The sequence below is a fragment of the Nannospalax galili genome, unplaced genomic scaffold (assembly GCF_000622305.1).
Source record: "Nannospalax galili isolate Female #2095 unplaced genomic scaffold, S.galili_v1.0 scaffold312, whole genome shotgun sequence".
Classification (NCBI taxonomy): Eukaryota; Metazoa; Chordata; class Mammalia; order Rodentia; family Spalacidae; genus Nannospalax; species Nannospalax galili.
The window spans coordinates 2551191-2566875 of record NW_008335967.1 but is presented as its reverse complement, the minus strand read 5'-3'; the positions used below and the strand labels follow the sequence as shown (position 1 = coordinate 2566875).

Sequence of the window (15685 nt, the reverse complement as noted above, 5' to 3'; positions counted from 1 at the left end):
TGCTGGGAATTTAAAATTTATTTATATATTATTATTGTCATATGTGTGCATGACGAGGGGGACATGATGAGAAGTCAGAGAAATCTGTGAAGTCAGTTCTCTCCTTCCACTTTTGCATGGGTTCTGGGGACCAAACTTAAATCTCTAGGCTTATTTGGCCAGTGCCTTTACCCACTGAGCTATCTCAACAGCCCATTACTAGGGACATTCAAATACATATTAAACTGAATAACAATGTCAGGATCTAGGATCAGATGGTTATAAATAGACTCTTGCCAATCTGCATGCCTAGCAGGTTATTTAAAAGTCATGCAAGGACTGGGAAGATGGTTCAGTAGGTAAAGCACTTGCTGAGCAACTGTGAAGACCTGAGTTAGCATCCCCAGAAGCAATGTAAAGCAAATGCATGCTTCTGAAATCTCAGCTCTCCTACAAGGAGATGGGAGGCAGAGACAGGAGAATTCCCAGAAGCTTGAAGGCAGCTACCTTGGCGTATGCATTGGGAAAAAAACAAGAGACGTCTCAAGGTAGAAAGGGAAGACTGGAAACTGAGGTCCTCTGACAAATGCATGTACTCATACAGCATACACACACTCAAAGTTATAATAAAATCACAGAGGACACAGTTTCTAGGATGTAGGACTTTCTTGTTGTAGTGTTTTGAAGGTTGCCTTCCAAAGCTGAGCTCTGAATTAGTGTGACAGTTAAAATAGCCCCACAAAATTTGATCCCTCAAAGGAAATGAAAAGATATTCTAGATGGCAGGGCCATCTGTGAGAAATCTTCCTTAAACACCAGAAAAATACAGAAATGTGAGGACTCTGGAGAACAAAGACTTCCCCACCTGAGGCCACAGCCCTGAAGAGGCTGGTACACAGGACTGCTCAGCATGGCTCCCTTATTTTCCCTTGGCTGTGGTAGGTCTTTTACCTTCATCTTATGTGTATCTGCCTGTACCGCCCATTCTGTATTCCTGTGGTTGAACTGCTTTATGCTCTCTCTAGTCACTGTCCTGGTAGCCCTGGAGGAGACTCTCTTAAGACTCCTTACTAAAGGAGTTAGGAATAGGGATTTAAAGCATCCATGAAAATTGGCGGGCCTTTGTATGTGTGTGGCAAAATACAGTTCACAGAAAGTGTTTTTGAGTAAGTAATTTGTTACTATCCAGATAATAACTTACTGAGGAATTTCAGGGATATGTATCTTCACTTTCTGTTTTTCTAAGGACTGTATTTTTAGTTTTTCATTCTCAAGCTTTGCTGCAGGATAGATATATGCAGGATAGATCTAAAGCAAGTTAATCAATTTCTCCAAGCTTTACTTTAAAATTTCCTCATCAGTAATACAAAGATAGTGATGTTTAATAGCATGGAGACAAGGATTGATGTAAAACATCTGGCACACAATCTGTTTTCTTCTAATACTTGCTCTTGTACATAGATACTCATTACGCAGCATAACCGCAGTGCTAAGAATTTTGTCTTTTCATAATTTTGTCCTAAGTGTCTCTATATAATAAACAGTGCTTATAATTAGTTTTTTAAAAAATATTTTATATATTTTTTATTTTATGTGCATGCTTGTATTGCTTGCATGTATGTAAGTGCACCTGTGTCATGCAATGCCTGTGGAGGTCAGAAGAGGGTGTCAGATCCCCTGGAACTGGAATTACAGATGTATGTTAGCAACCATGTGGGTGCTGGGAATCGAACCCAGGTCCTCTGCAAGAGCAGTCAGTACTCTTAACCACAGAGCTATCCCTCCAGCCCCTATAATTACTCTTTTAAAAGTATTAAAATATTATGAAGTAGACACATGACACTTTGTGGAATATATATGATGGCTTTCCTTCCATAATGTGAACCATAAGTTTACCTACTTTTCTCAAAAAAAGGAAATTTTAAAAAGAATACCAAAACCCATCCATTTCTTTTTAAAAAATATTTATTATTTTTATTTTATGCATATGAGAGTATTGCCTGCATGTATGTAAGTGCACCCATGTGGTACAATGCCTGCAGAGGTCAGAAGAGGGCATCTAATTCCCTTGGAACTGGAGTTACGGATAGTTGTTAGCCACTATGTGGGTGCTGGGGATTGAATCCAGGCCCTTTGCAAAGAGCATCCAGTGCTCTTAACTGCTGAGCCACCTTTCCAGCACCACCCCCAACCCCTTTTTCTTGAGATAACTTTATCAGTACATCAGGAAGAAACCCAGAGATGAGCCAGAGATGTGACAGACGGAGGGAAGGCTGCCAGTGGAGTGCTGCCTGCACCAGCCTGGATCTGCAGTGTGCATGCCATGGATATCTGGGTTGCCCAGTATTTCATCTGAGACTTACCTATGTGTGAGTTCGTTTTATAGGGATATTGTTTAAGTGTTAGCTTTGTTTCCTAACTTTCTCCTCTTAAAAATGATGCTGCTAGCTGTGTGTGATGACTTACCCCTTTAATCCCAGCACTCAGAGACAGGACGATGGATCTCTGAGTTCAAGGCCACCCTGGTCTAAAAGTTCCAGGCTACCCAGAACTATGCATGAGTCTTATCAAGCTGCTTCTGAAAAGATCTGTTCATGTACTTTTTTTTTTAACAAGATCTCCCTAGCCCTCACCGCCTGGAACACACCATGTAGACCATGCTGGCCTCTATCTCATAGAGATCTGCCTGCCTCTGCCTCCCAAGTGCTGGAATTAAGGGCATGGGCTATTGTGCCTGGCTCATGTACTGTTTGTTCGTTCTCTGGTAGCACTTCTTTAGGGTTTACCTCTAAAAGTGGTGCTTCATGTGGTTGCTGAGTTGTTTTCTAGTGGTGTTTATGAATTTAACCTGTTCCTGGATACTTTAAGCAAGGATTTTTATTTAAAGTCTTTAAGTGAAATTATTAGGTGAAATACTGATTTTAGCTGACACTTCTTTTGGTGAATTTAAGCATTTAATTTTATATTTTCTTTAATTTTAATTTTATTTATACACGTCAGTTTTTTTTGTATTGAAATTGCAGGATTACTTAAGCCTTTCCAGAGTTTTGGAAAAATAAGATTAAAAAAAAAAATCTAATCACATTATTCTGCTTTTTTCTTTTAGCTCCAGTTATAAACCGGTTCACAAGGCGTGCCTCGGGTAAGTCTGACTGTTCTATGGATTTCACTCACTAATGGTGATGTTTTAAAGATGATAGTTGTACTGGACAAGAAGGTGCAAAGACAATAATTGTTGTGGAATAATAACTTATCTTTTCCCCCAGAATGTGACACAATCATAAATTAGGGGTCAGTAGAAATGCTGTCTGCACAGCTGTGTGAGTCCTCCTGTGGCCAGGCCAATGTAGATGGTCCCTGGAGACCCTGAGCCTGGCCAGTTCTTTTTGCTTTTGACAAAATGTCTACTTGCCTGACTCGCTCATTTACAGCCACAGTTTAGGAGCTGTGATTTAGCAGATGAGTGAAGGAGACCTAGAAAGAGGAGAGAGAGTTTTTAATTATCGTCAGGGAGCCCTTTAGAACAGGAGCAAATCGATTTACATTGGCTAATGCCATTGCTATCTTAAATGTCTACTCTGATAACCTGAAGTGTAGCCAGGGAAGTCTAGGTTCATTGTGGGCCCCTTGAATGGGAGGGGAAGAGGAGAATACAATTAAGAGCATTTCTGTTCAAAGTAGTTTAAGTAAAGAGAATTTGGGTGTGGAAATGAATCAGTAATTATTTGGAAAATTCACCTATGGAATATCTTCTCTAAGAGAGGACAAATGAAGTGCTGCTATATTTGTTTTGAGAAAGTTACTCTTCCTTTATGTATAAGCAGGACTGTTTTATTGAAAAAAATGCAAAATGAACATTTCAGACACACCATCTTTGGAGTTCAGATGTAGAAATGTCTCACTTATTTTTTCATAAAATTGCCTAATTTCCAACTGTGTTACAGTACCAAAAAAGCTTTAAGGTTGAATTTCATTTTTAATTTGTTAGCAATTAATAATTTTCCCTTGAATATGATGGCCAGGTCTGTAATGGCAGAAATTAGGAGAGCATGTTGCATTGGGATGGTGTCTACCATTCTGAGCTTTCTCTAATTTCAGTGCATGTTTATTTTAAATGGTGAAGGAAAACTACATTTTAATGCCTTCTCTGGAATAAGGTCATATTATGTCAGTAAGGCCTTGAACTTTATCTAGAGCAGAGTTATGAAGCAAGACTTTCAGGAATGGTGGTAGGAACCAGGAAGGAGCAATTAGAGTCAGTGTTGGGTGTCTTGTCTATGTAATAGGAAGTTCTTCCAACAGAAACATAGCTAAAAGTCTTAGAATAATCTCCCTTTTCTGCCTCAAATTGAAGGAACTGAGATGTTTAATTCTGAGTAAATTCCATTGGTATTTGTTGTATGATATATTTATTAGTAATTAATGGATCAGGGACTCTAGGATATAGATTAATTTTGAAACAGCAGTATTTTATGCCTTTCTTCTCCCAAATGTGTGTCCACTGTATCTCATCAATACTAGTTGGAAACGTAGAGATGGTGGAATGCTAGCAAAGAAATACAGTTAAAGTGTTGCATTTATTTTCAGAATGAAAGATAATTGGAAGTATCAGTGAGAACAATCAGGAAAAATTGGGTATAAAATAGCAATGTCTTAACGGGGTAGAATTGCCATGCTACATGCTGGAATTCATTATGAGAGTGACAACAAGGATTGAAAGGCCAAGAGGTAATTTATGGAGTACCCTGGTCTGTTAGCATGCCAAGTATTTTGTCTGGACTCTCAGTCTTTTGGTAAAAGGAAAAGGAACTGTAGGATGGGGCGGGGATCAATCTAATCATCTACATGTCTATATTTATTTTGACTTTTTAATTTTAATTCTTATAAAAGTTTGTTTAAATATTTTCTGGCAAAGAGCATAGAAACAGTCTTAAGATATTCTGCGAAGGAAATTCTATAATTCTCTGAGTTTAAAGGATAAAAGGGACCTTTAGTGAAGGAATCATACCTCAACTTCTCATAAAGTTTCTTGAAAATAAAAATAATTTCTTGAAAATAAAAAATAAATGATTGCTGACTAAAAATACAGAAAATTCTATGTGATAACTGAGACTATTTAAGATATCTTTTTTGGGGCGAATTTTACTTCAAAAATATCTTTCTTTTTAGAATAGTATAACCTCTCATAACCTCTCATGTCTTCAGGTGTTGTTATTGCGTGCCCACAAACCTGTCAGTTACCAGTTCTACAAGTAAAAAGAACTGTTTCAGTCAGTATTGCCAAACAGGATTCCTATAGTTTTAAGACTGGAATTTTCAAAAGTAAGTTTACTTCTTCATGCAGGGATGAAAGGTGCCTGGTAGAGCAGTTAATGGGAATGAGTGCAGAATGTTGTCAAAAATGTAGAGCCCAACCTCAGAGGTTAGGTTGGGAAAGTTCTACAAAATGTGAAGATGATTGTCAAATATGTTCTGAAATCCAGTTATAATACGTTTTTGGTATCTTCTTGACTGTACCCTATAATCCTGTTATTAAAAGAAAAATGCTCTCTTGGTCTATTTTTTGTTGTTGTTGTTGTTACTGTTATTAGTAAACACTTCTTTAAAAATACAGAGAAATAATTGTGTGTGTGTGTGTGTGTGTGTGTGTGTGTGTGTGTATGTATGTGTGTGTGTGTGTTTATATACCTTATTGAGTTTTCTTTTTCATTTTTTTTTTCAGTTTGGGATCCTAAAAGGAATATTCAAGTTTGCTCTGAAGGTTAAATGTTTTCAATAAAAACTCCAGCAGAATGTCTAGTCTCTCAAAAATGCTAGTGTTGTGCTATATTCTCCAGAGTGTGCTTTGAGACAGAAAATAAACCTCCGGCTCTGTGCCTTAGCCTATCTGAAAAAAGCCTGCAAATCATAACACTGCTTGATATTAATCTTTAATAAGGGCATCTCTTTTTATTGTTTGCACATTAGAAGATTTTCAAAAGATTCCAATGACTTTTCTCTGTGGTTTTATTTCTAAAGGGGGAGGGTACAGTGCCCAGCCAGCCCCTAGACAATGCCTTATATTTTGAGGGCAGATCTTTGAACCTTACAGGATTTTGTTTAGAAAAATATATTTATAGAAAATTTCAAAGAAGAGTGCAGTGAGTACATTTATCCAGGTTCCCTGACCTTTTTTATTTTGTCACATTTTAGAAAATATTTTATTTATTATTTTAAGTGTATGAGTATATTGCTTGCATGTAGGTAAGTGCACCCGTGTCATGCAGTGTGCGCGAGGAGGACAAGAAGAGGCCATCGGATCCCCTGGAACTGGAGTTATGGATAGTGGTTAGCTGCCATGTGGGTGCTGGGATTTGAACCCGGGTCTTCTGCCAGAACAACCAGTGTTCTTAACCGCTGAGCCATCTCTCCAGTCCCTATTTTGGCACATTTACACACTCTTTTCTTCAGCCTTCCTCCCTCTTTTTGAGACAGGGTCTCCCTGTAGCCCCAGCTGGCCTGGAACTCGCTGTGTAGACCAGACTAGCCTTGATCTCACATAGATCCACTTGCCTCTGCTTCCCATCCCAAATGCTGACTGAGTTAAAGGCATGCACCACCATGCCTGACTGGCACATTCTTTTCTTTACACACACATACACAAACGCACACGTACTTTGGATTTTAAAAATTATTTTATGTATAGCAGTATTTTACTTGCATCTATGTATTTGTACGTGTACTAAGGAGACCAGAAGTAGGTGCTGGAAGAGCAGTAAGAGCTCTTAACTGCTGAGTCATCATCTCTGCAGCCCCATATTTTTTGGTTTTTGAGTTGAAAAAGTCTCCCTATGTAGCTCAGGCTAGCCTTGAATCCAGGATTTTCCTGTCTCACCTAGCCTCCCGAGTATGACCAAGCCCAGCTACAGTTTATATTTTTTGCTGAACCCTTCAGGAATTTGAAATACTCGAGTATCAGGCTCTGAAAAGTGCTTAAAATACCATTATTTATTTTTGTCTTTTTGAGAGAGGGTCTCTCTGTAACCCCAGCTGTCCTGGAACTCACTATGTAGACCATGCTGGCCTCGAACTCACAAAGATCTGCCTACTTCTGCCTCCCAAGTGCTGGGATTAAAGGCATGCACCACCATACCTGGAGAGGTCTTAATAAGGACGTTCTTCTACAAACATAGACTCATGGAATGGAATTTATGGACTATAACCGTGATACAGGACTGCCATGTAGATTTTTGAACTGTTAACACACCTCTCCCCCCACTGAAGACCATTAGATATTTTTTGAAATTTGCCTTTTTGGAGTTGTGAAGATTATTCTTTTTAAAAATGTTTTATTTATTATTTCTATTTTATGTATATGAATGTATTGCATGCATGTATGTAAGTGCACCTGTGTGGTACAGTGTCTGTGGAGATCAGAAGAGGTTCTTGGATCCCCTGAATCTGGATTTACCTATAGTTGTTAGCTGCCATGTGTGTGCTGGGAACTGAATCCTGGTACTCTGCAAGAGCAGCCAGTGCTCTTAACCACTGAGCCATCTCTCTAGCCTGTGAAGGTTATTCTTAACTAACAGCCAGTGCTCTTAACCACTGAGCCATCTCTCCAGTCCGTGAAGATTATTCTTAACTAAGAGCTCGTGCTCTTAACCACTGAGTCATCTCTCCAGCCCATGAAAGTTATTAACTGTTTTGAGTTATTAGGTGGATCAGACACAGCTGCTGTGGGTCAGTGTGCTGCGTTGATACCCATGAAGCCTTTGCATTGACATTTAACATTGTTTTCAAGGGCTGTTTTTGAGCACAGCTTGCTCTAATAAGCAATTTTTTCTTATACTAGAAGTGAACATGGAAGTCCAAATTATGAATTTGCTAATTTTCTTTTGTCATAATGATAATCCACTGTTTTCACTACAACTGTTGATTTGCATAGTACACTTTTAATAGAGCTTAAATTTCATTGTGTTCTCTAAAACAAGAATTAAGAAAAATTGAGGTGACATTGAAGTTTTTAAATCTCATATGCTCAATGTATAAAACGACGTTGAAAATGGTTAGTCCTCAAGCAAGTAGTGAAACAGCCAGAGTTCAAATCTTATAATTCAGGGAACATTTGCTTTCTCTTGTCTTGTTTTGGAAATACTTGGTAGCCTTGGTGTTCATTGCTTCTTGGTTAGAGCTTTTGACCCCCGCTATCATTTTATCCCAGAGACCATTTGCATATTGTCAGCCAGTTGGCTGGTATGATGACACTTATTTTTATATTTTGGTTTTTGAAGTCATCTCTATTTCTTAAAACATTCTAAACTTGGTAATCACCAGTATTTGACAGTGCATGCTGAGAAAATACTGTTTTCTCTAATTAGTCAACTAATTCATTCAGCAAACATTTGCTAAGAGCCTCTTGTGTGCTAGGTGTAGTGCTAGGGATGCAAGAATAAGATGTCTGAATCAGATTCCCAGTCCAGTGGGGAAGCTGGCCATGACTCAGATTGTGGTCAATACCATAATATCCACAAAGTGAAAGGAAAAAGCATACTGTTCTTCCAGGACATGGCTCACAGGAAGGGTGCCATTTGAGCTGGTCCTGAAACTTATAATAATGTGCATTTAACTCAGAAAATAAGGTGAAGGAATGGTTGCTCTATCACTAAGAGCTATCTGTTTTTATTCAGTATTGTTGTGTAAAGCTCATCTCCAAGAGTCCTTAGCAGCCTTTCCAAGGCTTAGTTTCTCTAAATATAACTGATGCGACCCATCTCATGAGATTATTGTGATAATCAAGCAGTTGATAATCCATGAAAGCCCAGAGCCCAATATTCTCTCCCATTTCAGTGTGTTTTTATAATGTCAACCTATTGTTCAACGCATCTCATGGCAAAGCAGGAGCCTGGGCTGGATATCTAGGTGGATCAAAGCAGCTGGATGAGGAGGTAGAGGAGAAGATGATATCAAGGATAGGGTTGAAATCAAGAGGCAGACAGTTCCAGTGAGGCAACGGGATAAAACCAGAGCTGCCCACACTGGCAAGGGATGCCATCTCATGTACTCTACCTCTCTGTGCCCCAATGTCATTAAAACAGGGTTTTCCCCAGTGATTCCTTGTACACAAAGCCACAGGAGTGAGCATAGAATGGCCTGTCTCATCTCCAGCAGCTTGCCTGGCCACCAGACCTTAGCAGCTCTGATTTTCTGAGAGTTCTTGAGAATGCTATGTTCTTTGCATATCTTTCCATGATGTGGGGCTTAGACCCCAGAGGGAAAGTTGAGTTTGAGGAAATGTTGAGTTTCTGGTTTATTTTTTGATATTTCCAGGAATACTGACAAATTTCTCAAGGATATCCAGGAATTAGACTACCTTTTGAACTTAATTGCATTTCCCCCAGAGTTATATTTGAGCCTCCGAGCCACAAAGGAAGATAATAATAATACAAGATTACCAGTTCAGATGGGGGTGGAGGGATGGCAAGTGCCCTGCTCCTGCGGTGTCCTCAGATCCTTCACATCAATGGTTGTCCCAGAAGATGCCAAGGAGTTTGGAAGATGGGATCCTCATTACCAGAGCACTGTTCCTGGAACTAGGCAGAGGAACTCAGGGACTCACAGAACAACATGAGTAGATAAAATGGACATTTGGTCTTAGCACAGCTATTCTTATTTTCAGAGTTTAGGTTTCTACTTCATAAACTCTTTGTGTAAAGGACCTCCCCCCCCCAATCCAATGTTGATCAGCAATTTTGTAAAATATGAAATTTCTAGAGAAATACCAAATTACTATAATAGTTCATTAACACTCTTACATTTGGTTCTTATCTTATTGTGGACTGCTGTGTTTTAGGTGACAGGACCTTGGTAATTTCTAGAGGAAATTACAAATTTGCTTAAAATAAATCCATTTTTTAGAAACCAAGTATCTTATTTTACCAGTATGGCATTTTGTTAGGACCCCCTGCCACATGAGTGTGGATGGTGGCACATGGTAGTCATGGTGGCACACAGTGATACACCTGCTGTCCCTTCTGCCTTGTGTACCTGCTTCTTGTTTGGGATATGCCACAGGCTTTTCTTGCCAAGCTTCACTACATCTTACTCCAACCACGTTTCCTAACCCCAGAATCTTTTTCTGGATGCTGTCAGTGTGTTAAATGTATACTCACTCCTGCTGCTGTCATGGTCACACACCATTGACATTGTGGGTTTTTTTTTCACTTGTGTCTTTCTCTCTAATATGTGAGGTTCATATCATTAATGAGCTGAGAAAAGGTGTGCTTCTGGATGAGGTCAAAGTAAAGCAGCGGTTGTAGTGCATGCATGACTAGCCTGTGTGAAGCTCTGGGTTCAGTCTCTACCCTACCTCCACCCTGCCATCCCTCCTACTTCCTACTCCCATCCCCCAGAATATGAAATTTAAGGAAAGGAGAGTGCTGGAAGGCTGGGAAGACCTTACCAGGTGAGCTCAGGGTTTTGGTGTGAAATTCCTGAGGTAGAGTATGCTGGGGAAGGACTGGCGTGGTTTAGTTCCTAGGAATGCTCAAGTGGAGGGGAGGTGAAGTGTTACTGGAATTAAGGAGGCCAAAAACAGCTTGAGGTTTGGTACTCACATGGGTTATCAACTCAGTCAGTGAAGTCTTTAATGATGATGGTAACACTGGAGGGAAAGAAATGGGATGAAGTACAAATTGGGAAGGCAGACCTGAACGACCTGAGCCTTACAGGAATTCAGGTGTTTGGGAGTCTTGGGAAGGACACTGAATGACAGTGTGGGGAGCTCTGAGAGTGCTCTCATGCCTTAAGGACAGTAAGAGAAGTAGTTATTCTTGATCAGAAATGTTTTATGAAAGAATGGTTTCCAATTCTTTGTGGGAAAGTGTTAGAAAGGAAGGTAGGAGTGAACAGGAAGAACCCACGGGTTAGCAAGTACTTACTGAGCACTTAATGTCTGTGACTGCGCTTAAACACAACAATCCATGCTCTGAGTCCTTGAGAAAGCCACGGTCTGATGGAGAATCTTAAGGAGTGAGGAGGTGACTTTGTTGAAAAGGTGGTTGTCTGAAGGGCCTTCATCTTGTGGATGACCAAGGATAAGAGCAGAGGGTGCACAGTTGGACTGACAAGGAGTAGGCTAGCGTTTACTCTCCAAATGCTTGTTTAACTAAATGAAACTTAAGGATGTGTTAACCTCCTGATACTCAACTGCAGAAGACAGTGTGGAGTTCAGATAAGGGGTCCTATGTGGGGCACTTTTTGCACTTGCTAACTAGTTAGCAAGGACTTGCAGTGTGTTTAGCTGTAGGCACATCACTTACTAGCTATGTGACTTGAACAAATCACCTGAGCCATCGTCTGTGAAACTTGTTTATTGTGGTGAGTCAGGAAGAGAAGGCACATAAAGCCTGAAGCATAATGCTTGGCATTAGAACATGCTAAATATGCTTTTATTAGCTCAGTTTATCAAAACTTAATAGAATAAAATGTCAGAATATTAATATCTGTTTTTTTCCTTCTGTAACTTTTCTCTCTTAATTTTAATTGAGTAAATTACATAATTTTAAGTATTTAGCACTAACATCCCTGCCTCAAATTTGGATTGACTTAATACTGTTTTGGCATTTGTGGGAGATAGCAGGGATTTCTCCTAAATGTAATAACCTTTAGCTTTTTAGGTAAGAACAGAAAAACAACTTCTCTCCCCTAAATTATCAGCTGGATCGGTAGACCATTTCTTTGAAAACTGATCTGAAATTTAAAAGAAATTTCAGCCTGTTATTTTAAACAGATGCAAATGCAGCCACCTTCCGCACTTGCCCCACCCCATCAGATTTAACTGGCCTTGTTGGAGCCAGTAACTAGAGAATGATACTGTCCTTGGTTTCTGAGTCCCTGAGCTCAGTGATGTATTTTATACTAGTTTACCATTTGATCAAGCTTTCTGATACTTAAACATGTAATTCTATAGTGAAAACCAAAATGTATTTAGGCCCTCTTAACTTCATCAGTTAAGAATCAGATGGTGTTGGTTACAGTGGTCCATATCTGTAATCCTAGCACTCGGGAGGCAGAGGCAGGAAGATCACTCCAAGTTCCAGGTCAAGCAGGGCTATGATGTAGTAAGACCCTGTCTCTAAAAGGAAAACCAAGGAAAACAAAACTCAACCAAAGGAACGAGTATATTTCTTCCCCACTACTCTTCCCCTTTTTGTGTGTTTTTCTTTCTTTAGTCAGGAGTTACTTATGTCAAATAATGTTAATGTTGTGGTTTTACAGAAGACCCCATAGCAGACTGCTAAAAATTAAGATAGAAACAAATGGCACATCATTTTCAGAATGCTGAAAGAGTGTTTCATTTGATAGATTAGCCATCTTAATCTTAAATCATTGTATCCTGAGGCCCATTTCAAGGAGTTAAGAATGTTATCTCTACTGATCTTCATCAAAAAAAGGTGACACTGACCTTGAATATTTGAAAGTAGAATTCCAAGACCAGTCTTCCCTTTAAAAGCAGACACAAATAGTTTAGCATATTCCTTGCATGACTCCAAGTGGTGGACACATACAGTGAGCACACACAAGGCATTTTCTGATCAGTACCTGGCCTGATGCTATGCTGAGTTTCAGCAGGTTGAGTGGCAGCCTGCAGCAGAACGGGCAGCCTTGTTTACTGTGTCTGCTCTCTGGCTTTATCAAAGCAACCTGTTGCCCCTCAGTTGTACTTCAGTTCGGTGTTTTCATTTTATTTCAGATTTCATGAACCTGTTTCCTGGCACAGTTATTAAAGAAGATCTCTTTAATTGTATTTCAAGTACATTAACAACTGTTGTTTTAACACAAAACAAATGTTTGAATTCCGAATCAAACTCCAGCTCCAGCTGGAGTCAACAACTCACTATGTTGACCTCAATCTCACAGAGATTCCCCTGCCTTTTCCTCCTGAGTGCTGGGTTTAAAGGTGTATACCACCACTCCCAGCTAATTCTGAATTTTAAGCACATCTTAGAGGACGAGGGCATTGTTGGATGAACTTTCCTGCTTTAGGTGAGTATTTAGGGATCAGCTCTAGGAATCATGTAGCTAGAAACTATTGTTTAAGCATCTACTGATCACAAGAGGTCTTTATCTGATATGAGATGTGTTGGTTAGTACATATAATAACTAGCCATTGTTCCTTACATCCTGGCCTGTAGGAGACAACACAAAATGTGACATTTTGTGTTTGTCTCATTTTCATGTATAGTAAGGTACCTCATAGCTTTAGTATAATAGTCACAGTATAGTGATATAAAACTGTAAAAGAACTATTCAAACAGGAAGGTGTTGTGTGTTCTAACTCACACCTTTTTAAAGACCTGTGCACCTCTGAAATAGTATATATTTTTGAACACAAGTCCTGTCAAGATTACTTTTAGATTGGGCCTATAACAGAAAAATGAAATACCAAAAAAACTTTTGTGCAAATCATGTTAAGATTTTCCTTCATGAAAGCGTTTTCATTTATCAAATAGTACATTCTTATTTCCTCATTATTTTATTTCTATTTTGTGAGCCAGGGTCTCACTCTGTAGTCCTGGCTGGCTCAGAATTTGCTATGTAGACCAAGCTGACCTCAAACTCACAGTTCGTTAGCCCCTGCTCAATGCTGGGAATTAAAGGTGCAAGTGAACATGTTGGACTTTCCTCTTTATTTTAATCTCAAAAGTACTAAGGGAATTAGAAATATGGGGTAAAATATTTTACACTGAAAAAATAGCGAGCTTGCTTTAGGAGGGCGTGGTGGCACGGACCTTTAATACCAGCCCTAGGGAGGCACAAGCAGGTGGATCTCTGTGAGGCCAGCCTGGTCTACGAATTCAGTTCCAGGCCAGTTGAGACTGCAGGCAGAATCTGTCTCAAAAACAAAACAAAAAAAGAACTTGGGTTCCATTTTGTATACAAACTTGTATGTAATTTAGAACCTGACACTGCAGTGGAAAATATTTCAAATAATGAAACAATTGACCATCATTGAGTGCTTACCCTGAGCTACGAACTTTTCTATGTGGTTTTGCATGTATTAGTTTTATTCATTAAAGCAACTCTATAGAAAGTACCATTATTATTCTGGTGTTACAGATAACAAATTTTTGCCTTGGTTACAAGCAGCCAGTGGCATGGACAAGATTGAAATTCAGACATAGTGTCTGGGCTCATTTAAATACAATTATGTACTGTTTACCAAAGTTTCTGACAATGCTGAATACATGCCCAAGGGTGGTTTTTTTGTTTGTTTTTTGTTTGTTTGTTTTTTGTTTTTTTGAGGCAGTGTCTCTCTGTAGCCCCAGCTGGCCTGGAACTCACTATATAGACCAGGCTGGCCTTGAACTCACAGAGATCGCTGATCCACTTTGCTTCCCAAGTGATTAAAGGTGTGTGCTACCATGCCTGGCGCTCCAAGGGCAGGTCTTCATTTTATATATGAGAATTGTATTCATAATGTTTAGTAATATATAAATATTACTGAGAACAAGCCAGACTGTAGGTGGCGCTGTTTCAGTTTAGGGAGTTGTAACTGAACAGGCTGGCCACTTGCACATACCTCCAAACAAACACGCAACAACAAAAAAAGATGGAAAAATTGTTGGTGAAAAGGAGGAATTTACTTTCAGCGTGGCTGCCATTGGGAAAGTAGGTCCAAGGACTGTGTTCAGATTGCAGACCAGAGCTCAGGCTTAAACAGGCAAAGGAGCAAAGTCAGGACAAGAAGCATGTATACATGGTTAGCAGTCTTGGTCAAACCATGGTCTGATTGATCATTACCAGCAGTAAGAAAGCTCACCAGGGCATTTGTAGTACATGTCTTCAATCCCAGCACTCAGGAGGTAGGAGAGGAGAATCATGAGGTCAGGGCTATTCAACAAGACTCTGTCTTGGGGGAAAAAGAAAAAGAACTTTCTTCCCAGCCTAAGGGGCATCTGCAGTTTATTTAGCACATTTGTAAATAAAAGAGAACTGGCAAGTCTTGAGCTCCTGGGTGAAGGACACTCAAGCCACCTGTTTAACAGCTTGCAGGGGTGGGTCCATTTGGATGTGTCTTTACATGGACCAACAAGAAATAACAATACCACTCAATTTCTCTTACTCTTCCACACTGCTTACAAATGTTAGGTAGGGGTTTCTCTTTTTCTCAGGGGTGGGAACACTTCATTTTCTTCATCAGAGTTGGTTCTCAGCCCTTGCATGTTAGGCCTCACTCAGCACAAAGACCTCACTGTGAACCAAGGCAGTCTTCAACAGATTGATTCTCCACAGGGTTTTACTGTGGGTAAAAGCAGAGCTAGGTCCTCACAGCAGGCAGCAATTAGCTTGCAGGCCTCCAATCCAAAATTCTCTGAGCGGCAGTTAGGAAGTTTCACAGCTTCACAGGACAGCCTTGCACCGCTAGCCTGGGCATATTCTGACCCCAAACCACCTACAAAGGAAAAGGAATCAGCCCTTACTTTGACACACCTGTGTGTAAGAATCATAGTTTACTGACACTCTAATGAGATATGATTTCTCAGGCACCTAGCTCAGATAGGTTATATAAGGTGAGTTTTTTTCATTTGCTAATAGAAGACATGGAGTCCAGGGTCGGGTGGGGTGGGGTGGGGTGGTAGGAAGAGGGTAGAAATGGGAGAGGAGGTCTGAATATACTCAAAATCTATTGTATGAAATTCTTGGATAAAATTTCTCTTAACTT

At 39.7% G+C, this 15685-nt stretch overlaps 1 protein-coding gene across 1 annotated transcript in view; it reads left to right on the top strand.

The window, feature by feature from the left end:
- The window catches only part of Prkar2b (protein kinase cAMP-dependent type II regulatory subunit beta), a 101180-nt gene that overhangs the window by 22432 nt on the left and 63063 nt on the right, over positions 1–15685 (top strand). The window contains exon 2 of the mRNA XM_008830727.3: positions 3086–3121. Coding sequence (XP_008828949.1) covers positions 3086–3121 — 36 coding nt within the window. The remainder of the gene's footprint in view (positions 1–3085; positions 3122–15685) is intronic.